Source organism: Lontra canadensis, unplaced genomic scaffold (genome assembly GCF_010015895.1).
Source record: "Lontra canadensis isolate GAN:19392208 unplaced genomic scaffold, GSC_riverotter_1.0 scaffold41, whole genome shotgun sequence".
Lineage (NCBI taxonomy): Eukaryota > Metazoa > Chordata > Mammalia > Carnivora > Mustelidae > Lontra > Lontra canadensis.
Genome location: NW_022631035.1, coordinates 5597326 through 5620949, shown reverse-complemented (window position 1 = coordinate 5620949; position 23624 = coordinate 5597326). Strand labels below are relative to the sequence as shown.

The 23624-nt window shown below is 53.2% G+C and overlaps 1 protein-coding gene across 6 annotated transcripts in view; it reads left to right on the top strand.

Moving 5' to 3' along the window:
* Positions 1 to 1242: 1242 nt before the first annotated feature.
* TMEM94 (transmembrane protein 94) overlaps positions 1243 to 23624 on the top strand; it is a 32444-nt gene continuing 10062 nt past the window's right edge. For 4 of the 6 annotated variants that reach the window (XM_032870625.1, XM_032870624.1, XM_032870623.1 and 1 more), the window contains exons 1-5: positions 14995 to 15146; positions 20762 to 20881; positions 21193 to 21320; positions 21565 to 21701; positions 23178 to 23380. In XM_032870625.1, the coding sequence (XP_032726516.1) occupies positions 15093 to 15146; positions 20762 to 20881; positions 21193 to 21320; positions 21565 to 21701; positions 23178 to 23380 (642 nt within the window). In that variant the 5' untranslated portion in view covers positions 14995 to 15092. Of the gene's footprint in view, positions 1372 to 10846; positions 10977 to 14994; positions 15147 to 20761; positions 20882 to 21192; positions 21321 to 21564; positions 21702 to 23177; positions 23381 to 23624 lie in introns of those variants that run through there. The other 2 variants (XM_032870627.1, XM_032870626.1) reach the window with 1 other exon arrangement.

Genomic DNA, 23624 nt, shown 5'->3' with positions numbered 1-23624 from the left:
AGAGAATTTCAATGACTGAAAGCCAGGGAAGGCTTTGGGGCAGAGAGCATTGGAGGTGAATTTTCAGCATGGCCATGTATTTGAAGCTTGGCTTTATTGGTAGGTAGGAATCTTCAAAGGGTAGGAACATTTTGGGCGAAAGTGCAGAGGTGGAGGGCCCCAGATGCACAGATTAGAGCATTTAGGAGATGGTCAATTTATGTGGCTACAGGAATAGCTTGGCCTGTGGGGAAATAGCCTGGAAACATATATCTGAGTTGATTTATGAGGGACTTTGAATGTCCGGCAGAGAGCTCTCAAGATCTCCCTGTAGAGAGATACACCCATTTGCAAAGATAAACTGCAGATTTTTGAGTGCGGAAAGGTGACATGATTCTATCACTGTTCTAAGCACCCCTACAACTGTTGAAACATACAAGATTATGTACCAAAATAGCTTCCTGTTCAGCTGAAAAGAGAGATTTTAATTACATAATTAAATTCATTAATAGGGGAAAGGGACTCTTCCTTCCCAGGGCCAGCCATGACCCCCTTCCAATTTTATAAACAGATTGAAAAACAAGACGCAAAAAATCAAGTCTCCAGATATCCATCTCTGGGAAAACTGAAGTAAATACTGACACAGGCTTGTTTTGTTTTCCCAAGAGAGCTCTCCCAAGCGATTTCTCTAATTATCTAGAAAAAAAAAAATTTTTTTTTAAACTTGTTTTTCTCTTTAGAGTACAGCTGAGCTGAAGGGAAAACTGAAGTATTGCTTTAGGTTCTCCAGCTTTGGTTTGGCTGCAGTATTAGTCCCTGAGGGACGCTCTCTGAGGTCTCTAAGCTAGGTGTCCCTAGACGTTTGCTCACAGCAACAAGAGGGGCGCTTAGAAGAAGTGGGAGATACTGGCGTTCTACAAAAGGGTTGATTTTCAAAGAAAAAAGGCGGCTTGGGCGCGGTTCTATCGCTTTAGTATATACGTAGGAAAAGTAATTGAGGTGGAAGCCGTTGCCTTCGCTTCTCGTCGGGACCTCTGCACCTGAAAGCGTCAGAGCAACACACCCATGGAGGGACAGTGGGTCCCTACTCTCCCGCCCTCCTCACTCGGCCTTTAATTCCGCCAGGCTCCCAGAGGGACTGTTTCAGCTACAGCCTAGCGCGCCCCACAGCCAATAAGAAGCCAGGACTCTCCACCCGTCTCGGATTTTCACCAATCGGCGTCCAGAACTTTAGCCTGCTAGCGGCGTCTTGGTTGTCAGAGAAGGGAGGCAAGCCCCCTTAGAGTTGCCAGCAAAGGACATGGCCGCGGCCCCTGGAGGAGGGGACGCGAAGTGAGGAGGGGGCAGGGAGGGAAGAGGACGCGGTAGAGGAAGACAGCCCCCGGGGCCCCGGTAAGTACGAGAAGGCCCGTGGCCCGAAGCAAGGGGAGCAGGGAAGCAAGGGGGCATGGGGCTTGGCCTTCCACGCCCTCTGGATGCTTGGCCAAGGAGAGAGGAGTCTGGGGTCTGCACCCAAGAAATGGCCCCGGGGGATCTCTTCGAAAGGGGAGTCAAGGAACGGGTTCTTGCCTCCAGCTCCTGGCCGTTTCCTTTCCCCAGGTGCTCACACCTGCCCTTGGGGCCTGGCTTGGCCCCTTGGGGGTCCCACGTCAGATCGAAGCCTCCTGCCAACAATGAATCCCTGTCCCAAGGTTGTGGTGTCTGGGCCCTGGTTCAGGGGGCTTCCAGCGCTAATGCCCAGCATACTTACGGGCCTCTGGGGTCCCGCACCCCCCGCCCCAGTTCAGACCGTTGTGCCCCTTGCGAGCTCTCAGCTGCTGCCCGGGCCCTCGTGCTGACCCTGTCCAGGCGGATGGAGCCGAAGGCCCTTAAACCTGAGCGGCGACGGTGCAGTCGGATCGCGCCCTGCCTTTTTTTTTTTTTTTTTTTTTCTCCCTTCTGTCTTTCCACAAACGTTTAAAGACTCCTTAGAAGCAACTGTAGGAACATACTTGTCATCCTGCAAACCGACTGATGTGCTGTGCGCTGTGCCGTCCTTCCCCTGCCTCACACCCCTAAAGTCCGGTCTGGCAGCCCCTCGCGTGGCGCGGTGCGAGCCCCTGCCGGCTGCCCGGGGCCAGATGCCAGGGAAACCCTGCCCTCCTTTCATTGGTGTGGAGCCACAGGCTGCCCTTCGGCGTGTTCGTAGGTTTGGTCACGTGCTGCTACATCCCACCCTCTCTTCCGAGTTTTTGTGTGGCTCTAGGGGAAAAAAGGAGGGAGCTTTGTACGGAATCTAGTTTTCCTGCGAGCCTGTGATTTTTGCATCAGAGGAGATCAGAGTTTTCTCATGCTTTGTCCAACACACACCGCTTTAGCCACATACTTCAGTCATCCCCCGGGTCTTCTGGGACTGGTGGAAGTGGGGAGGGAGGAGTTTTCACGTTTTTATTTCAGGAAGGCGGAGAATAACTTTTGGGAGAGGCAAAGGGGCAGGGCCAGGGTCACCTGGAGCCAGGACTGGAACTCTGAAGTCCAGATTCACAAGTTCTTTGTCCACCGGATCAGTCGTTTTCTAGGTATGACTGAGAAGTCAAGTTCCTTAACTTCTCTGAGCTTCTTGTAGAGTGATCTCTTGCATTAGAGCTAGGATGTGGAGGCTCTCTGTCTCTAGGTATATATATAGCACGGGAGGCTAGCACTTACTAGGTTCTTGCATTCCTTATATGTAAGTAACCAGCATGTAGTTCCCTGGCTGGTTTCTTGTATTAATATTTATTGTGGTCTTTCTATATATTTGGGGGTGAAATGATTTCAGTGATTCTCATTTGAGAGGGCAGAAAGGCAGGGAGTCAGAGCAAGGTAGCCCTTTCTTCCATTTTGGGGTGGAACAATTGTAATGTTGTTGTAGTGTTATTAATGGGGGTGGGTTTTGTATAATAACAGTGTGGAGGCAGAAAGAGCTTGAGAACCACGGAAGGAAGAAGAAATACCATTCTGGTGTGTCTTTATGGTAATCTTGGCAAAAGAAGGGCTGCCCTTAGTATTCTAAGAGGTCTATTCTAAGAGGTAGTTTACAATTTTTTAAAAAATGCAATGACACAGGTAAAAGTTCATCATCTAGAATCCAATAAAAATGGTCCTTGGAATAAAAAAGTTTGCAAATCACTCTACAAATCAGAACACATCAGAATGTAGCCTATTATTAACCCTGGAACAGGGGCAGCATGTTAAATAAAATCCACAAATTCTCTGAAGTCTTATTTTAGCTGGTGTGTTAGCTTTAACTTCCTTGTTCACTGGTTCTTTTTGTTACAACTTCAAATAGAGATACTGGTGGATACCAAGGAGCAGTTCCTTCACGAGGGAGGCGAAGTACAAACCATCCCCTTGATAATCAGCCACCAAATAATTGAGAGTTAACTGCCCTTGAACTTCCCCATCCCCTACCCTGCCCCTTGTTTTTGTGGTGACCCGACATCAGAAGATTAGACCGGGAGAGCCAGGGCTGGGCGGTGAGATGGAAGAAAACAGAAAGCCCTCACATTTCTATTTTGAGGAGTTGCTAGGGAGTGCCAGCTCCAAGTGTTGAGAATCAGCCTTTTGGAAAGCTTAACTCCTGCTGAACTAATGAGAAGTGAAGGTCATGATCCTTTTGGTTCTTCCCCACTGCTCTTTCCCTAATGCTGGGCTTGGGAAACAATTTCTATAGGGAAGGAGAGGGCGCTCATGTAAATACTACCTACATAGGAGGCTTTCTTGAACCTTACCTGGTGAGTGGAGGATGAGCTCTTACAACCAGTCGGAGCTGGAAAGACACAGCCTCGAAATCCATCGCTGGTGTCCAAGTGAGAAGGTTCTAGGTCATGGTTGGCACTTCTCCACTGGTAAATGTGTGTCAGTATTTTTTATCTTGTTATTGTGTCAGTGATGTTTCCTTGAGAGTGTCTTTCTTTACCTAGAAGCTAGCCTCCTTTAAAACTATTGTTCGAACCCTGGTTTCCAAGCCTGGATCGGTTTCTTAGTTAACACAGGTGAACTAAAGGGTAGGCCAAAGCTGTAGCAGGAATGTTTTTCTTCCGGAACTGACCCGCCAGCCAAAATGTGTGGTTTGATGATCAGGGGTTTGTGTAATGATAAGCTTTGCCTGTGACTGCTGAGATGGTAGTAAACAGTGCTGGTCACGTGGCGCAGCAAGTAGGGTAAGGGCCCCTTTAGAGCCGCCAGGATGCCTGCCTCAAGCTGGGCCCATCACACGCTGATTGCTCTGGGTTTCCCTAGCCCCAGAGACCCGATTGGTGGGGGAGCCAGGGGTGCCCAAGGAAAGGAGACCCTTTCAGGGCTTCAGGCAGCCTTTGGGAAACCAGAAATCTCAGAATAATTATATGAACCCAGTTTTCTTAATTTCAGTATCCTTTTGAGAAAGAGGTGCATGGACAGCAATATTCCTCAGTAGGGAGGTGAACAGAAAATATTGGGAGATACTGGGAAAAGATATACACTGGAGAGAAAATCAAAGGTGTGTTTAAAAGAGCATCGATATCCTTAAAGGGGAGAATATTGTTCAGTCAGGTAAGCCAGAGCTAATGGCTTATTCAGAATCAGAAGTCAGTGATTTTTTGTTATTGTAGTAAAATACACATAACAAAAAATTGACCGGTTTAACCAATTTAGTCCATTAACACTGTTGTGCAGCCGTCCGTACCGATCTAGCTCCAGAACTTTTTCATCTACCCAAACTGAAACTCTGTCCCCATTATCACTACATCCTCATTCCCCCTCCTGCCCCCAGGTCCCTGCAACCACCATTCTACTTTGTTGCCCGTATGAGTTTGATTACTCCAGGAACCTCAAATAAGGGGACTCCTACAACGTCTGTCCCTTAGTGTAAGGTCATTAAGGTTTATCCGTGTCCTAGCAAATAGCGTCATAGTCTTCCTTTTTAAGGCTGAGTAATATTCCTTTGTATGTGTGGATCACATTTTATTCATCGATTTGTCTCTGGACGGACACTTGGGTTGCTCCTATCTCTTGGCTATTGTGAATAATGCAGCTATGAACGTAAGTGTCCGCATAGGTGTTGGAGTCCCTGTTTTCACTTCATTTGGGCATATATCCAGAAGTGACAGGTTGCTAACTTTCTAAAGATCCATTTGATACATTCACATGATTTGAAAATCAAAAGGTACAAAAATAGATACAGTCCAATTTCTCCCCGCCTGCTCTTGTCCCCAGCCACTCAGTTCCAACCTAATAATTTTTTTTTTTTTTTTTTTTTTTGTGGTGGCTTGTGCTTTTGGTATTAAAGAGATCTAAACCAAAGCCACCGAGATTGTCTCCTATCTTTTCTTACAGTCTTACATTTAGGTGTAGGATCCATTTTTAGTTAATTTTTGTATAGAGCGCAAGCTGTGTCTCCAAGTTCTTCTTTTTTTAATCTGATGGTTCGATTTTTCCGGTGCAGTCTGTTGAAAAGACTACCTTTTCTCCACCGAACTGCCTTTGCAGCCTTCTCAAAAATCAATTGGTCATATATATCTAAATCTATTTTTGGATTTTCTATTACAGGGTCAATACCACATTGCCTTGATGACAGTAGTTTTATTAACCTTGAAGTCAGGTGGTGAAGACCTTTCAAACTTTCTTCCCTTGGGGTAGTCTGTTCTAAGTGGGACTGAGCATCTTTTTTTTTTTTTTTAAGATTTTATTTATTTGTTTGACAGAGAGAGAGATTACAAGTAGGCAGAGAGGCAGGCAGAGAGAGAGGGGGAAGCAGGCTCCCTGCCGAGCAGAGAGCCCGACTCGGGGCTCGATCCCAGGACCCTGGGATCATGACCTGAGCCGAAGGCAGAGGCTTAACCCACTGAGCCACCCAGGCGCCCCTGGACTGAGCAACTTTTCATGTGTAGTAGCTGCTGGATTTCCTGATCTCCTTGTCTCTCAGGGTTAGAAGACATCGTAAAAGGTTATCTCTTATTTGCTACCTAATGTTTTATCTCCATAATTTCCCAACCTCTGCTTGGATCCGTGCAGTGCCGGGGAACTCATTGCCCCTCAGGGAAGCCTGTTCCATTTTTGTTTTTTATACAACTCTAATCATATAAATTCATGTTGAATCCCGGTCTGCCCCCCTGGTGTAAGTCATTGATAAAAATATTGATTAGGACCCACCAAGGATGGAACCCTGAAGCTTGTTATTAACAACCTCCCTCCAGCTGAATGAACATCAGTCCATCAGTTAGTTCCCTTTGGGCACAGCAACTCAACTGAGTACCGTCCACCCCATTGTGTTTTCGGTGGAAAGCACAGCTAATGAATATGGTGTTGGAAGGAATTAGAAGGGCAGCGGACTCCTCAGCTCGCCCTCAACCTGAACCTTGGGCACCCTCTTAGCTCTTTCTGATGCTGGTTCTGAACTTGGCAGTAGGAAGCATCCATCCCTTTGTTTCCATGGCTACTATGCTGCCTCTGTCTAGAGACTCGTCATGGCAAAAAGATTACTATAATTTTCTTCTAGTTTTTCTGCTTGTAATTTCTTTCCTTCCCCCTGATCCATTCTCTACCCTCTTAAAATACTGGGACCCGCTCAGGAACCTCCAGGGACTCCCCAGGGTCACTTTGTTTTGGCCTTCATTCATCTGTGCATTTTGGTCCCTGACTCCCCCTCAGTGTCGCTTCATTTCTTCTCTCTGACTTAATTCTGCTCTAATTGAACATATTAGATCACCACCTTTTTTTTGTGGGGGGGGGGGAGCTTGAACTCACGACCCTGAGATCAAGATCCAAGCTGAGATCAAACGTCAGATGCTTAACCAACGGAGCACCCAGGCATCCTGAAAAAAAACATCTTTCAAAAAGGCTCCATGCTTTTCTTCCTTGGTGCCTTTGTTGAGATTTCTAGTTCTTGCTTTGGGTGGTTCTCCCTCTTCTCCCTCTGAAGCTTTCCTAAGTGCACTCTGTGGGCTTTGGCGGTGGCTGCTGCTGCTGCTGCTTCTTCTTCTTTTTAAGATTTTAATTATTTAAGGGCACCTGGGTGGCTCAGATGGTTAAGCATCTGCCTTTGGCTCAGGTCATGATCTCTGGGTCCTGGGATTGAGCCCCGCATCGGGCTCTCTGAGGCATTATTTCCACAGGATAAAATGCACCTACTTAAGTATACAGTTCAAAGAGTTTTGACAAATGTACCTACCCTTGTAACCAGCACCCCCAGTCAAGGTTTTGAACAAAAAACCCCTGTGCCCTTGGCAGTCTTTCCCTCCTGGTGACCCCAGGTAACCCCTCATCTGCTTATTGTCACTATGGATTAATTTTGCCTGTTCTAAGTTTTATGGAAACAGGGTCGTATGCCGTGTACACTTTTGTGCTCCTTTCACTCGCCAAATTTTTTTTTTTTTTTTAGATTTTATTTATTTACTTGACAGACAGAGATCACAAGTAGGCAGAGAGGCAGGCAGAGAGAGAGGAGGAAGCAGGCTCCCCGCTGAGCAGAGAGCCCGATGTGGGGCTCGATCCCGGGACCCTGAAATCATGACCTGAGCCGAAGGCAGAGGCTTTAACCCACAGATCCACCCAGGCGCCCCTCGCCAAATGTTTTTGAGATTCAACCACATTGTCATGTGTTTCAGTACCTCATTCCGTCTGGTTGCCGGGCAGAATTCCATTGTATGGGTATACCACAGTTCATTCACGTGTGAATGGACACTTGGATCGTTTCCAGCTTGGGGCTGTTTTGAATAAAGATGCTATGAACATTTGTATACAGTTCTTTTTGAGGAAGTATGTTTTCATTGCTGGGACATCTAGTGAGTGGATACTTCGCTTTAAGAGAACCTGCCAAAATGTCTTCCAGAGTGGGTGCGCCCATGATGTTCCCACCTGCAGTTTCTGAGCTCCTGTCCTCACCAACAGGAAATATGGTCAGTCTTTTCCATTGTAGTCATTCTGATGGGTGTGTACGGATACTGGGGGCACTTGGGTAGCTCAGTGAGTTAAGTATCCGACTCTTGATTTCGGTTCAGGTCATGATCTCAGGGTTATGGGATCAATATATTAATATAAATGTTAGGGGCACCTGGGTGGCTCAGTGGGTTAAAGCCTCTGCTTTTGGCTCGGGTCATGATCCCAGGGTCCTGGGATCGAGCCCCGAGTCAGGCTGTCTGCTTGGCGGGGAGCCTGCTTCCCTTCCTTTCTCTCTGCCTGTCTCTCTGCCTACTTGTGATCTCTGTCAAATAAATAAATAAAATCTTAAAAAAACATATATATATATATATATATATAAATGTTAGCATTTAACTTAATTATTTAAACATTAAATGTTAATATTAATATTGAGTCTTCCAACCCATGAACATGGCATATCTCTCCATTTATTTAGGTCTTGAATTTCTCTCCATTTATTTAGGTCTTGAATTTCTCTCAACAGTGTACAGGCCTTACATATTTGTTTTTAAAAGCCTTTCCTAAGTATTTGCTGTATTTCAACATAGCATATAGGAATTTTGTATTTTGACCTTGTAACTTGTAATGTTGCATACTTATTTATTCTATCCCTTAGAATTTTTCCCATATGAGCTAGTCTTCTGCAAATAAAGACTTTTTTACGTATTTCTTTGCAATCTCTATACCTTTCTTTTTTTTTTCTTCTCCTTATTTATTTATTTTTTTTAAAGTAAGCTCCAGGCCTAGCGTGGGGCTTGAACTCATTACCCCAAAATCAAGAGTCCCATACTCTGCCTGCTAAACCAGCCAGGCACCCCTTTTCTCCTTACTTTTGAGTCTTTATTCTTCACCTAGGTGGCACTTTGTTCATATTTCTTGTTTCCTGGTGATAGTAATGGCAAGTATTTAGTAAGACTTACTATATGCTAAATACTGTACTAGATCCTCTGCTAATAATATTTTATGTTATTCTTGTTGCTTCTTTGTGAAATAAGCATCATTCTCTGAACGAGGACACTGAGGCCCAGGGAGACAAGTAATTTGCCAAGGGCATCTGATACATGCTGGAGCCAGGATTTGAACCAGGGGTATTTGAATTTGAACCCTGTGCTTCATCTCACAACGGACCAGGGGTAGAACTGGCCCTTTAAGGGTCTAGCTCCTGGTTTCAGATCAGATAGTTGAGGACCGTTCTTTCCCAGAAGCCCACGTATGGAGTGATGGGAAAACAGAGACTCTTAGAGAAATGTCCTGCTCCTGGCTGCCCTCTCTGAACGCTGTGGTTCCAGCTGGCCGCAGAGTTATTTCACTCCTGTTGTGCTGGGAGAAGGAGCCAAGCGCCATCCCCATCTGGCTTCTGGTGCCTTGCCCTGTGTGGCCACTACCTCATCTAGCCCCTGGTGGGAGGGGGTGCTCGGGGACCTTGAGCTGAGCTCGTAAACAGGCCTGGGCCGCGTGAGTCAGAGCGGCCTTGGGGAGCCGTGGATTGTCCTCTCAGGATCCCGTTTCAGTCGGCTGCCAAAGACCAAATGTCACAGCATTTCGAGGCTGCTTGCAGTGTCGCTGTCTGTGTCTGACCCTCTGCGGCTAGCTCACTCCGCTCCGAAAGCCCTGGCTGTGGACCCCAGGGGTTGGGAGAGATGTGGAAGCGCCAGCCCATGAGGGCAGCGCTGGGGACGCCTTGTAAGGAATGACGGGGTTTTGGAGTGGGATCGGTGGCCGCGGAGCCTTGGTGTCCTGGCTGGGGTCTCTGGACACAACTTTTTTTTGTTCCTAGACTACTCTTTTATGGGTCAGTTCTCCTGGGCTTCTGACCAGCTCCACTTTCCGAGGCTTTGCTGCAGCCCCAGAAGGCACCGCCCCCCGCCGCAGGTTAGCGCCTTCTCCCCAAGCAGTCCCTGGGCCCCAAACCAGATTACTCAGGGGCCCTCTACCCAAACCCTCCCTGGCCTGAAAATCTTTTTTGGTTTTTTTTTAAGATTTTATTTATTTATTTGACACAGAGAGATCACAAGTAGGCGGAGCGGCAGGCAGAGAGAGAGGAAAGCAGGCTCCCTGCTGAGCAGAGAGCCCGATGCGGGGCTGTATCCTAGGACCCTGAGATCATGACCTGAGCCGAAGGCAGCAGCTTAACCCACTGAGCCACCCAGGCGCCCTGGCCTGAAATTCTTTTTTTTTTTTTTTTAAGATTTTATTTATTTATTTGACAGACAGAGATCACAAGTAGGCAGAGAGGCAGGCAGAGAGAGAGAAAGAGGGAAGCAGGCTTCCTGCTCAGCAGAGAGCCCAATGCGGGACTCGATCCCAGGACCCTGAGATCATGACCTGAGCCGAAGGCAGCGGCTTAACCCACTGAGCCACCCAGGCACCCTGGCCTGAAATTCTTAAAGTGTGTCTACTGCCCCGGTAGACGGGGGAGGGTCAGGGGGTGTATGGGGAGGTAGGGCTAGTCTTCACTTTCCAGATTGTTGTCACATTGGTTCAGCCATCCAGGTAGGTTCCGCCCAGGTGCCCCTCGAGCGCTGCCCTGTCAGCAAAGCACTCGGGAGCCGGGAGGCTCGACGGCCCGTGGGCCTGTGTGTATGCGTGTGCGTGTGTGGACGTGTGTGTGCATGTCCCAGTTTACCTTGATGCTGACCTTTGTTTATTTTTTAAATTATTTAATTAATCGTTTTCCTAGTCTTTACTTTTTTTTTTTTTTTTACATTTTCATTTATTTAAGTAATCTTGACACACACAGCTCGGGGCTCGAACTTAGAGCTGAGCCAGCTGGGTGCCTCTAATCCTCCTGAAGCTGAGCGCCTGCGGAAGCTGTGCTGCCAGGACAGGTCTGGGGGGCTCCGATGCCCCGGGCTCCAGTCTTTTCCACTTGCTGCTCTGCTGTGTAGGCAACACTGTCGTGTTTCTCAGCAACCTGGGCTGACGGGGTCTCTCCCTTCTTTCTGTCCAGATGCTGCAGCTGTGACAGAGTCACGGGGCCTTGTCCATGCTGGGGAGGAGCCTTCCTTTTGGGGGTGACCGCCTTCACCTGGGCATGCCTGCAGTACTCTGGGCCCATGGATCTGAAGGAGAAGCACACGGTAGGCCGTGGTCGGTGCCCGGATGGGTGTTGTCTGTGCGTCTTAGTTGAACTCTCTCTACTTCTTTTGGCCTGGGAGGTCCTCTTTTGGGGGCTTTAAACCAAAAGTGAGAGAGGGGATGTGGCTCTGAGGATGGGGGTACAGGACGGTGATCCCCCTGAGAGGGTGCTGTTGCTGGGCTGGGAAGCCCTCGGGGAACTGGGAGCACAGGGCAAAGGCGGGGGGGGGGGGGGGCAGTGAGCTCAGCGCTTGGGAGCAGTTGCTGATTTGGGTTGGCTCTGAGCCAGACTTCCACTTCTTGCCCAGAGGCGTGTAATTTCGTTTGTTTGGTCTTTGCTAGGGCTCTGCCCCAACCTGCTGAGCCATGTTGAGTACGGTTAGGCACCCTCTCTGTGGTTGGGGACGAGCTCCCCAGTCAGACTCCAAACACAGCTGCGTAACCAGCTGGAGGTGAGCAGCCAGGAGGCCCAGGCACCGGCCAGGTGGGCACGGTCCTCCCGGCCTGACGCAGGTGCGCCTCCCGGCCTCCAGGTGCGCTGCCCTCCCCTGGCAGTGGATTTGCTGGCAGAGTGTCCTCCTTCTGTGACGAAGACTGTCCCAGGGGAGGTCCTTCCAACACTCGCCTGGGCTTCTGGCACGGCTTCGTGCGGGTCCCTCTGTCTCTGATCTCCTTCCTCCACTAGCTGTCAGAGAAAGGTATCTGAAATGCAGGGCTGACCTTTTGTCACCTCTGCTTAAAAGTCACCAGTGGCTCGCACCACCTGCTGAAACGTGGAGTGTGGCCGGCGAAGCTCACCATCATCCTGCTGCTGCCCTTGGGCCCCACGACCCCACCTCCCCCGCCTTGGCCTTTAGGACACGTGATGCATCCTTCTGAATGCTTTAGAATTTGGGCCTGCTCTCCACATTTCGGCTCCTACTTTTTTCCCGGACAAACTCTTCCTATTCTTTCCTCACCATGCATCGCCTTCTCCTGACAAGCCCTCCTCCCTCTCCAGATGTCCCTCCTTCCAGCATTCACAGTATCTCTACCACTGTGCCTGCCCGTCTGTATTGAAATAATCTGCCTGTCCCACCTCATCCCAGTGTCCCTGGCTCCTAGCGTAGAGCCTGGCAGGCAGCACGGTTTCAGTAAATATTTATCAGTCTGAACTTACGGACAGCTTCCGTAAGTTCAAGATCTCCAAAGAGATCTTGGAAGGTCTGGAGCAGGAGCTGTGGGTCCACACGCTGGGTCCCTGGGGTGCCTGGCTTCCTGCTGACTGGCTCAGCCACAGGCTTCCTGTGCCTCTGGACCAGCTGTGGAACGAGCTTGGAGGCCTGAACCTGAAGGAGGCGTGTGCCGCCTCCTGTTCACTGATCTGCAGGTGTCCTTCCTGTAAGTGATTGGCAAAGAGGCAACCAGCGACCTTGACTTCTCCCCTAGCCTGGGTGCAAGGCTGCCACGTCTCATTGCCAGAGCTGTTCCCTACCAGGGGGCACCCCCCACCCCCAGAAGCTTTCCTATTTACTGTGTGATGCGGTGGCCTGCCTGGGTGAGGCTGAATGTCTCAAAAACAGGACAGTATTGTCCTCCGGTTCCTAGCCTTGTTGCTGAAACACCACTTCCTAGTCAGTTGGGGAAACAAAGTTCTGTGAACCAGCTTCTCTCTCAAGCCTGAGGAACAACACTTGGGTGCCCGGGATGGATAGCTCTCAGGGGTCAGTTTTGCTACAGGATTTTTCCTCTCCTCTTGGTTGTTTTGGAGAGATGAGTCCTGAGCTAGACATATCACCGGCTGTATTCACAGAATACGTCCTTGGGGTTGGGGGAGCTCTGGGCCCTGTGGAGGTCGCCCCAGCTTGGAGGGGCTTACAGTCCAGCTGAGGAACTAATAGTACAAGCAATTAAGAGATAGAACCGGGGGTGTGCCTGGGTGGCTCAGTGGGTTAAAGCCTCTGCCTTTGGCTCAGGTCATGATCTCAGGGTCCTGGGATCGAGCCCCATGCTGGGAATCTCTGCTCAGTGGGGAGCCTGCTTCCCTCCCCCACCGCCCCGCCACTGCCCGCCCCTCTCCCCTCTTTTGATTCCCCTCTTTTAAAAAAAAAAAATCTTTTTTTTTTTTTTTTTTTTTTTAAAAGAGAGATAGATCCAGACAGGGTTTTTACTGGAAGTGGCTTGTGAGCTGTACACATGGGCTTCCCCAGATTACCCCCGTGGCCTCCAACAGTCAAGGCTTCTTGGAGGCGCGGGAATGAAGAGAGCTGAATGGCGGAAGTTGATTGAAAGGGGCCTCTTGGGCCCTGGCTGTAGCCCAGGATCAGCGTGGCTGTCGCTGGTTGCTTTTCTGCTCCCCCCCTTGGTGACCTCCCAGTCCTCCCGTGTTGCTGTCAGGGCCTCCTCTCCTCAGTCCCCGGTCCCCTGTGGTGGATGTGCTGTAGCAGTGAGCGTCCGGACTTCTGTTTCTTGGGTGCAGTGCCCTGCTTTGCGCGTGCTGAGGTGGGCAATGTGGGAACGGGGCAGGATGGGAGTCCTGCAGAACCCCCAGGTTAGACCCCGTGAGCTCTTCTTTCCAGGGCCTGTCACGCAGGAGGGAGAGTTTGCTCAGTTGTGATGCCCACAGAGCAGGGCCTTTGTAGAAAGCTAAGGGGAGGTATGTCCCGGAGCAGGGGCCACGGGGACGTCACTCTCCTTGGCAGTTTGCTAAGGCTGCAGCCCACTGCGTGGCTGACCCCTCCTCCCTGGGGCCCGCACCTCAGGGATACTGCCTGCCCTTAACCTCTGGACTGCCCGGCCCCTCCTGTCCTGCTCCTGTTCAGATCAGGATTTGGCAGAGGTGGGCTGGGGGGCCAGGGAGCTGTGCTAGAGGAGGGGGAGAGACTTGAACTCAGAGGAGGCTCTCTCCCCTTCCCTGCCGCTGGTGATGGTGGAGATGGTGGAGACGGTGTTGTCGGTGTTGCCTGGGAGACAGGGCCCTAGAGAACGGTGCTCAGGCTCCAACCTGCGCTCTCTCGTGACTGGACCTTTTGGGCTGCTTCCTGTCCCATAGGGTTTTGCAGCCCCTTCCTAAGGATGGCCTGGACATAGGCTGAGAAGTTTCCAGTCTACTCCCAGGGACACCTGTGTGTCAAATTTGGGCTTCCAGGGTGACACACAGGCTCTCTTGGCTGCTCCTGGAGCCCCAGGTCACTGGGCGGGAGTGGAGGCCCCAGGTCCAGGGGGTCTCCTGTCCCAGAAGCTCTTTGGCAGGTGTGTCTAAGTGTGACCATGCGTGTCTCAGCTGCTGGCTGAGCTCTGCTGTTGGGGGTGCCCCCCCCCCACCTAGCAACCTGGTGGGAAGGTGTTAGGTCTTAGGTATTGGAATCCTCAGAAGCCCTTTCTGCCTGCGGGCTTGTCCCCCTTCTGCTGGAGTCTTCCACTGGATTCTTCCGCTGGCTTCCGGCCCCCTGCTCTGCCTCCTAGAAGTCCCTGCTCCAGGCTTCTCAGTTGCCAGTCCTTCCCCCTCCACGCTGGATATGCTGCTATTAATAACGGGCAAGTCCCCCCCCTTCCCACAGCTACAAGTGTGGGAAGAGCTGCTGCTGGCCTTCTTCCATCCTGGGAGCCTCGGAGGGATGTCGGGGTGCTCTCTACCTTGCCTGGACTTGGGGCCGAGGAGGGGTGGTCTGGGGAGAGAGCCCAGGCAGTCCTGGGTACCACTGTTGCCCTCGGGCTCTCCCACCACCACTGGTGCAGGTGCCCCTCCGCTCACCCCTCCGTGGCCTCTGATGAATGGGCCAAGCTCCTGGGCATCTGGCGGCCGCAACTGCAAACTTTCTCCCCTCAACCCGGCTCCGCCCTCCCTCCTGCCTGCCTCTCTCTCCCTCCCAGAGTGCTGTTGCTGCACTGCCTCCTCCTCCCTCCCTAAATCTGCAGCGTGACTGGAAATAGGCTGAATTAATCAGCGGCCTGAAGCTCCAGTCTGCACGGATCCTCTGCGGGCTCGGCTCTGGCTCCTGGCTCCCACGCTCCCCGGCCCCCTCCCCTTTTTTCCTCTCTCCTCTCTCTCTTCTCTCTGTTCCTGCCTCTTGTCCTCTCTCCTTAAGGGTGGTGTTGGAAGTTCTATAGTTGACTCCTTGTGGCTCAGACTCTACCCCATGCTCTTTAAGCAGACAGAGCTATGGATGCCCCACCAGGGCAAAGGCACCAAAGTGAGTATGCTGACTTGGTTTTATATTTTTGTTGCAAACGCCTTGTTCTCTGCTTTGTGTGCAAGGTTTTGGGCTCAGCAGTTGCCACAAGTCTTGAGGATGGGTGCTGAACCGGAGGCAGCTCAGATTACAAGGTAGCTAGGACGGAAGAAGGAGGCTGAGAATAGGAGCCAGGGTGCCTGGGTGTCTAGGGAGATGCCAGCCGGGTTCCCAAGTCACCCAGAGCAGGAGTGGAGCCACGTGTCCCAGTGGGGCATCCTGACGAGTTATGCTGGGACCTGGGTCTCTGTGCACAGGTGATGGGAGGCCCTGGGTCCGGATGTCAGCCCTCCTCAGGGCCAGTCGAGGGGCTATTTTTGGCTGGACCACATGGGTCCTTGAGATGGGAGCAGCCAGGGCCCGGCTGATTTCTTCTGCCGTTTGGGCAGCTGCAAGAGGAAGAAGATGGGCGGGAGTGCCAAGGTCAGCATGAGCCCAGAAGAGGAAGAGGCTTGAGGCTTTGATTTGCCTGGCTGAAGACAGATTTGTGTCTGGCCAAGCTCAGAAGAGATTTATTGTGGCTACTGCAAGAGACCCAGCTTCAGTGACTTAGGCATTATGTTGGAATCCAGCTTTGGGTCCCTACCCCATCTGCACTGGCTCAGAAAGCTGTGATGGTGGGGACCTGGTTCAGGGGCCAGCCAGTTCTTTTTATTTATTTATTTATTTTTAATATTTTATTTATTTGCTTGAGAGAAAGAGTGAGCAAGTGAGTGCATAAGAGCTGGGAGACAGAGGGAGAGGCAGACTCCCCACTGAGCAGAGAGCACAGTGCTTGATCCCAGGCTTGATGCCAGGACCCCGGGATCATGAACTGAGCTGAAGGGAGATGCTTAACCTACTGGGCCACCCCGGCACCCTGGGGCCAGCTAGTTCTAATTAGCTCTCTGCTGTTGTCAAGGCTGATGGTCACAGTCAGAATTTGTAACCTATCTACCTGAGCCTATGGGACCTGGATTCTGCTCCCAAAATAGGTGAAGTAGGAAGGAAACCGGCGGCCATGAGGACAGAGCCTGTGATGAGTCCTGAAAGGTCTGGGGCTGGGGGGTGGGGGCTCTTGGCTCTGGGCCACCTGGGAAACCTGACCAAGGGGGTGCAAGAGACTTGAGGGGCGTTGGCTCTGGAAAGGCTTGGGAGACTGCCCCAGACACTCAGCGTCAGGCCCCATAGAACTGGTCCTGAGCAGTAGCGGAGTTTTAGCAATTCTCACTGGACAGATTGAGTTCTTTCCCCACCTTTTTGTTTATCTAAGTCCCCATGCCCTCCCAGTGTCCCCTTAAAAAAAAAAAAGAAAAAAGATTTAATTAATTTGAGAGAGAGAGAAAGAGAGAGAGCAGGGGGTGGGGGTGGTGAGAAGCAGAGGGAGAGGGACAGCAGACTGCATGCTGAGCACAGGGCCCACCGTGGGGCTTGATCCCACCACCCTGAGGTCATCACCTGAGCTGAAATCAAGATTGAACTCTTAACTGACTGAGCCGCCCAGGTGCCCCTCTGCCCCCACCCCCAGGGTCCCTCTTTGATGATGGAACAGGGAGGAGAAGCCCAGCTCACGATGGGCATCTGTGGCCGCATGTCCTGCGCCTGGGTTTCCTGGAGCCTCAAGTTACTTTGTTGGGTCCAACTGAGCCTGAGCATTTAAAACAGGGGGATGGGGGTCACTTTTACCTGCAAAGCAGTGGTGTAAGGGAAGAGGCAGGCTCAGGCTTCCCCTCGGGTGTGGAGTTCTGGCTTAGTCGTCACTCCTCACTCCAGGATCATGCTGGGAGGTGTCTGGCCTTGGGGTGGGGTGGGAGATTTTGAACATTTAAGAGGCAGGAACAATCTCTTACTGCCGCTGGGTACTGAGGGCTGAGGCAGTTTTTCTCTTGCTTCTTGGCCCTGTAGGCAAGAAAAGCAGACCTTCAGATGGCATGTGTGCAAGGCAGGTCCTTATCTCTCAAACCAACCTTGTGCATCCTGGCACGGTCTCCCCATTGGTGCCCAGCTTAATTTGCGTTTTGAGAAAGGCCGGCAGTGCCTGCTTGCCCAGGGCCCTTTTAAAATTTCCTTTGAAAAATGCGCAAGTTCCACCAGGTTCCTAGGCTTTGGCTCTCACATCGCAGGGGGCGGGGAAGCACAATGAGAGAAGCAGTGATTTTTACTGGTAGCAGGAAATCTGCCGGAGACAGGGTGACGTGTTGCTCTTCCGTGTCACTGAGGGGCTGAGGCCGTTGGATGAGTGTGGCTGGGGCCCTGCAGAGTGGGCTGGCCCAGAAGACTGTGTCCTTGCCCCCGGGCCCTACCTGTGCAGGCAGGCCCTTTCCTCAGGAGGCGTGTGATTACAGAGTGGCTACTTTCTTCTGCTGTGCCATCTTTAATCGCCGGTCTGGAGCTGGTGTTCCTGGCCAGACACAACATGCGTGGGTAGATGCGCACAGTCAGCGGGCGGGCCTCTGCTGGCCCTGCCCCCGGAGCATCTGCCCCCCTTGGGCGCACGCCTCCCACACTTGGACAGCAGCAGTGTGCAGGTGCTGGGAACTGGCGTGCAGAGAGAAAAAGTGGATCCCCTTCTAAGGCGGCGGATATCAGGACGGCCACGGGGCAAGAGGAGGGGAGCTGCTGATGCCCAAAGTCTATAGGCCTGGTTTGCCGGGGCGGGGGGTCACCCTGGTTCCCTGGCTGAGCCTTTGCCGGCCTTCTGAGCAGGGTCCTCATCCCAGACCCAGTGGTTTCCCACGTGACCTGCAGCCCTTCTGGGATTTATCTGGCCCCCCCCCTTTCTCCTGCCCAATCCCCGGCTCCTGTCTCTTTGGCTCGCGCAGTCTTTTCACCTCTACACGCCAGCCTTTCCCTGCCTCCAGGACATTTTCTCACTGCAGTATTTCTGGAGGCCTGGCCCCGACAAGTCCTTCTTGGGAAGGAGAGAGAGCTCATGAAGTAGAGCCTGGGGGAGCAGGGGGCAGCAGGGATGGGCAGCATGGGAGGCCGTGTGCGCCGCGGCTGTGCCCTCCAGATCCTCTTCTTTCCTGGGTTGGGGGGAATGGGCATCACCCCCTGGACCGAAGACCTCTGGTCCCCTTCTCCTTTCTTCCTCCCTGCCTCCCCTTCCATGTCAGGAGTCAGGGAGGCAGACGTGCAGACCCTAACTTACCTGATACTCATTTGTTCTGGATCACAGCTTCTCAGGAAGGCCCCAGGATCTCTGCCAGAGGGAGGTGGAGGCTCTGGGGTGTGGGCCCCCTGCCCAGAGGGCCCTATCTTCCTGAGCTGAAATAACCAGTTATCCCCTCTGGGAAGAACCAGCTCTTATCTTCATAATCCCCCAAAGCCAGCATGGAGAGCAGGGATTAGGGGAGGTTTAGGCAAGGGATCTGGGAAGTCCTGGGGCCAGGCTCAGTCTGGAGCCCATCCTCATCCCACAGGCTGAGAAAGCTGGCAGTGGGCCCGTGTGGGGGCTCTGCTCAGGTACGTCCTACCAGGACGGGTCTGTGGTCACGGGACACCACCCTAGGGCAGCAGCCCCTTCCAGTCATGGGGATGTGTGTCCTGTATGGAGACAGGCACAGAGGAGGAAGTCTGGAATGTCAGTGGGCAAAACCAGGGCAGACCCCAGGGACAGAGGAGAGGGAGGAGAGGCGGGCCATGGGCTGAACTGGCCAGGGTGTCACCAGCGTTAGCCCACCATGGTCAGGACTCAGTAGGTAACCCCAGCCCCTTTCTTGGTGCCCCAAGTCTAGGGCTTTTCTCCTCTTGCTCAGGAACCTTTCCTGGTGGGCGCTCACATCGGAGCTCTTGGGAAAGACCCAGTTCTCCACCAGCACTCCTTTCCTGGGGGGTGTTTTTTATTTCCCAGGTCCCCCGACCTGGGGAATCTCTGTATCAGATTCAGTGTGTGCATTGGCCTCCCCTTAGGAAGCTTTCATTTGGTAGTTTTGGGGTGGGACCTGGACATCCACGTTTTTAGAAGCTCCAGGTATTTTGGCTGCGAACCCCGGGCTGCCAAGCCCTGATTAGCCTGTCGCTGGGGTCACTGGAGCTATGTGTGCACACTCATTCTTCCATTCGTCCCACTGGTGGCCGGGGGCCCGCTGCTGCGCGCCAGGCAGTCTCAGCAGCTGCCTGGAGGGCTGTGGAGATGGAGTAGTTCAGTACCTGTGTTCAAGGAACTGGCAATCTGGTGGGAAAGTGAGGCAAGTCCACCTATAACGATAGTTCTCCACAATGCAGACCGGGAGCCAGTGCCCTGGGTGCACTCTCCCCGTAAGTGCAGCCCTTGGCCTTGGGAAAATGTCCCAGAGCGGCTGACGTTGGAGCTGAGGCTTGAAGGGGAAGAGAGAGGTGTTTGGGGCTGGGAGCGTGTTCCCGGGGAGGGAAACACGTAGAGGTACTTGCACCCGAGCTCGGAGAGCACGGCTTGCGTGGGGACTGGAGGAAACGCAGGAGAGGCTAGAGAAGCTGGTAGATCACAGGTCCTGCTCTGGAGTCTGGGCTCGACTTGAATGATAAACGGGGTCAGTTGAGGCGGTGCGCTGCTCTGGCTGGATGTTGCAGTTGACTTGGAAGAGGGTGACCCTGAGGAGTGGGAGGGGGTGGTGGTCATTGCAGAAGCGGGGCTGTCCAGCTGGGAGGGCCACGCTCCAGGGTTTTGGACAAATCCACTCCTAGGGGCCTGTGAAACAGCAGTGTGGCTGCGGAGTAAACAGGTCAGCATCGGGGCCATGCCTGGAGTTAAACTTCAGGATCTGTAGCTTGGTGGTGGGGTGGGGAACTCCATGATGGTGGCCGAGGTTGTACTGGAAACATACACGAATTTGTTAAGATGTCCTCGGGATGGGCTGTGGGGTGGAGGGAGGGGAGTCAGTCGGAGAAGGAGAAGACGGGGTGAAGCCTGGGAGTGGGGCTTTCTGTAAGCAGAGGCCAGTCCAGTCTCCCACAGGACAGCGTGGGTGGTCCCCAGTGCCTCCCACGACCACCCCATCCATGCTCTGTTCCGCTACCCTTGGTGACAGGAGAGGACAGCATCACAGGTCCTTTCCTGAGGGTAGCTGTCCCTTGTCTGAGATCGAGTCCTTTCTGACGCCAGAGTGTCACGATATGGTCCCTTCTGTGAAATGGTGGAAACAGTATTTGGTGTTTTTTTTCTTAATGTTTTTACCTAGGAACAATGAAGAGCTAGTGTCTCCTTGTTAGTTCCTCCTTCCCACTTAAAAAAAAAAAAAAAACACCATTTTTCGGCTCCTGAAATGCCCAGAGGGCAGCAGAGGTCGGTGGGGAGGTGAGAGGGGCGAGAGCAGTGTGTGGGGCTAGGAGATGCCGATGGCCTTGGAAGGTTAGGAGTCACTGAGTAGAGTAAGTCTGTTTCTGTTTTTAACTTGGCCTTGAAGAGTAGGGAGCTTTTAAGGTGGTGGAGATGTGAGCAAACACCCTGAGAACCGGGGGAGGGAGGGGGGGAGGCTGGTGGAGGAAGCGAAGGGAGGATGGGGGGGTGGGGGAGGGAAGACAAAGAAAGAGCCCTGCCTGTGGCCTGTGATGGAGGCCTCCCTGGGCAGTGCCCTGGGGCCTCGCAGGGATGCTGACTGCTGCCTGCTTCCCTCCAGGGCGAGCCACCCTTGGCCCTGGGCCTATCTACCCGGAAGGCCCTCAGCATCCTGAAGGAGCAGCTGGAGGCAGTGCTGGAGGGACATGTGAAAGAACGGAAGAAATGTCTCACGTGGCAGGTGAAGCTTCTTCACGGGGAAGCCAGAGCCCGGCTGGGATGGCAGAGGGGCATGGGGGGGCCCAGGCTAGGGCCCGGGGGCCCACGCTCACACCGGGCGGTGTGACCCGACTGGAGCCGCGCTAAAAATCAGAAGGCAGCCGGGGCTGTCCTCACCCCACCTGCTACAGGAGCCCAAGCGGCTGGACCCCAGCTGAGACCAAAGCCAGAAGACCAAGGCAGCCCCAGGCCCGGGAAGGCGGGGGTGGGATGAAGGCAACTGGTCTAGCAGCTCCTTCCCGGGGCCCCTCATTCCCCACCACCCCTCCTCAGGAGCTGTGGAGAAGCAGTTTCCTGCACCATGGGAACCGCTGCTCCTGCTTCCACTGGCCGGGAGCCTCGCTCATGCTGCTGGCCGTGCTGCTGCTGCTGGGCTGCCATGGGGGCCAGCCAGCTGGCAGGTAACCGTGCCCCCACCTCGCCCCTGGGGAGCACTGGGCCGCCCCTCCTGCCTCCCACCTGCCCCCCCACCCAGGGGAGCACCGTGCCCTGCCCACAGTCACGGTCTGGGTTGTTAGGAATCTTCGGTCCCCTGGCTGGCTGCTGTCAGCCCCGCCCCGAACGGAGACCCTCTTTGCAGAAGGGACTGGGGTTGGCTGGACAGGGAGTCCCTGTCCCTGCTAGTATCCCCCCTCTTCCCCCCAGCCATGGGGTGGAGCTGGTGAACGCCTCGGCGCTGTTCCTCTTGCTGCTTCTCAACCTTGTCCTCATCGGGCGGCAAGATCGGCTGAAGCGCAGGGAGGTAGAGCGGAGGCTCCGAGGGATCATTGATCAAATCCAAGGTGAGGCGGAGGCTCAGGCGTGCTGGGTGGGAAACGATGCCCTGTGCCGTGTGGGCCCCCGCGCTTTTCTCCTGAGGCCCCTCCGGGAGCCCAGCACAAGGCTGTTGCCTGTGGCCAGCATTCTGGGGGCTCTTGGCCTCAGGAGAGTTGGGAGGCTGCCCTGCCCTCTTTTGAGCAGGACGGCGAGAGGCACGGACAGCTAGGCGTGTGGCCTGAACACGGCACATAGGGAGGCCGATGGCGGCCCAGTCGGCTTGCTAATGTTGGGAGACTTAGCGGGGAAGCCCCCCTCTTGGCAGGAGGACAGTTGAGGTTTTCTCTTCCAAGTCTGTCTTGTCTGGCGGTACTGGGCCAGGGCACGTAGGAAGATGGGCCAGGGAAGTCTAAGAGCTGCAGAAGGCAGGGTTGGGGGCCCAGAGCCGGGAGCCCAAAATGGTGCAGCCCTGTTCCTAAAGAAGGGAGTTACTCAGTCCGATTTCTGTTCGTACTTTCATTCAGGTAGCATTTGCTCAGCCCCAGCTATGGACTGGGAATATTAGGCTCTTCTGAGAGACGGTAATTCCCACTTTCCCAGGGCCTGTGGTCTTGTAAGAGAAACACCTATTGTCAGAGACCTTTCTCGAACCCAACCAGGCAGCAGACATTTAAATGCTAAGTGAGAAGGGTTGCTTCATTCTGAAATGATCAGTTGGTTGCAGCCACGTGCCAGGTATGGGAAGGACAACAGTGACCGAGGAACATGGGCCCTGCTCTCTGAGAGCTCTGTCTCTTGATCAGGAACCATCAGTGGCTCCCTCTTGCTTATCAGAGCTGCCCAGAACCTCTGGGCCAACCTCCAGCCCCCCTCTCTGGACTTCTCTCTTACTGTCATCTTCACCTGAAAACCCCTCCCCGGTGCCAGACCCACCGTGGACCACCCTGCTTCTGTGCCTCAATTTGGTGTCCCCCTCCCTGCTGTGCTCCTCCCTCATCGGCTCCAGCTGACAGATCTGCCCATCTTAAACTCCGCTCCCTTTCCCCTGAGGCCGCCTCTGATGGCATCAGCTCTCCTGTGCTCCTGCCCCTCAGGGATCTTTCCTAATGCCCTGAGCACGGGTTTGCCGAGATTCGTGTTATCTGCCCACAGACATCTCTTTTCGGTTTCGGCTCCTCAAGGGCAGGGACTGTGTCATCTTCACCTTTGACCTTTGCATCCTTCAAAGCCCTCAGCACTGCTTGTGAAACGTATTTGAATGGAGTTAAGGGTATAAAGAATAAGCTGGTGTTCAGAGGGGTAGAAGTGCCTGGGCTAGAGTGGCGGGAGAGACTTCACAGGGGAGGTACCCTTGAGAGAGGGGTAGTGTTGGTGTGGCTGGTGCGGGTTGCTGTAAGCCTTCTGGGAAAGGAAGGCGAGCAGGCAGAGCCCCACGGTGTGTGCTGGGTGGCTGATGTGCGGAGCCATGGGTGAGGTGGTTTCTTTCCTCCCCTGCTCCTCAGATGCACTAAGGGATGGCAAGGAGATCAAGTGGCCAGATGCCATGTACCCGGACCTCCACATGCCCTTTGCACCGTCCTGGTCCCTGCACTGGGCCTACAGAGACGGACATCTGGTCAACCTGCCAGTTAGCCTGTTGGTAGAAGGAGACATCATAGCTCTGAGGCCCGGCCAGGAATCGTTCGCCTCTCTGAGGGGGATCAAGGTAGCTCGAGGCTTTTCTCCTTCCCTGGAAATGCTGTGGGAGCATCTACAGGCAATGGTGGGAGGGTCCCAGGGCTCAATCCTGAACTTTCCTGGCCAGCTCACAGCCTTCTTGGCAAGGGCTCTGGAAGAATGGAGAAGAGCTGGAATCTTTCCCCTTGTCCTGTTCTTTCTTTTCTCTGACCCTTAAGCTGCTAGGAATCCAGTTCCACAACCACCACCCTCCCCCGCCCCACGGCTGACTC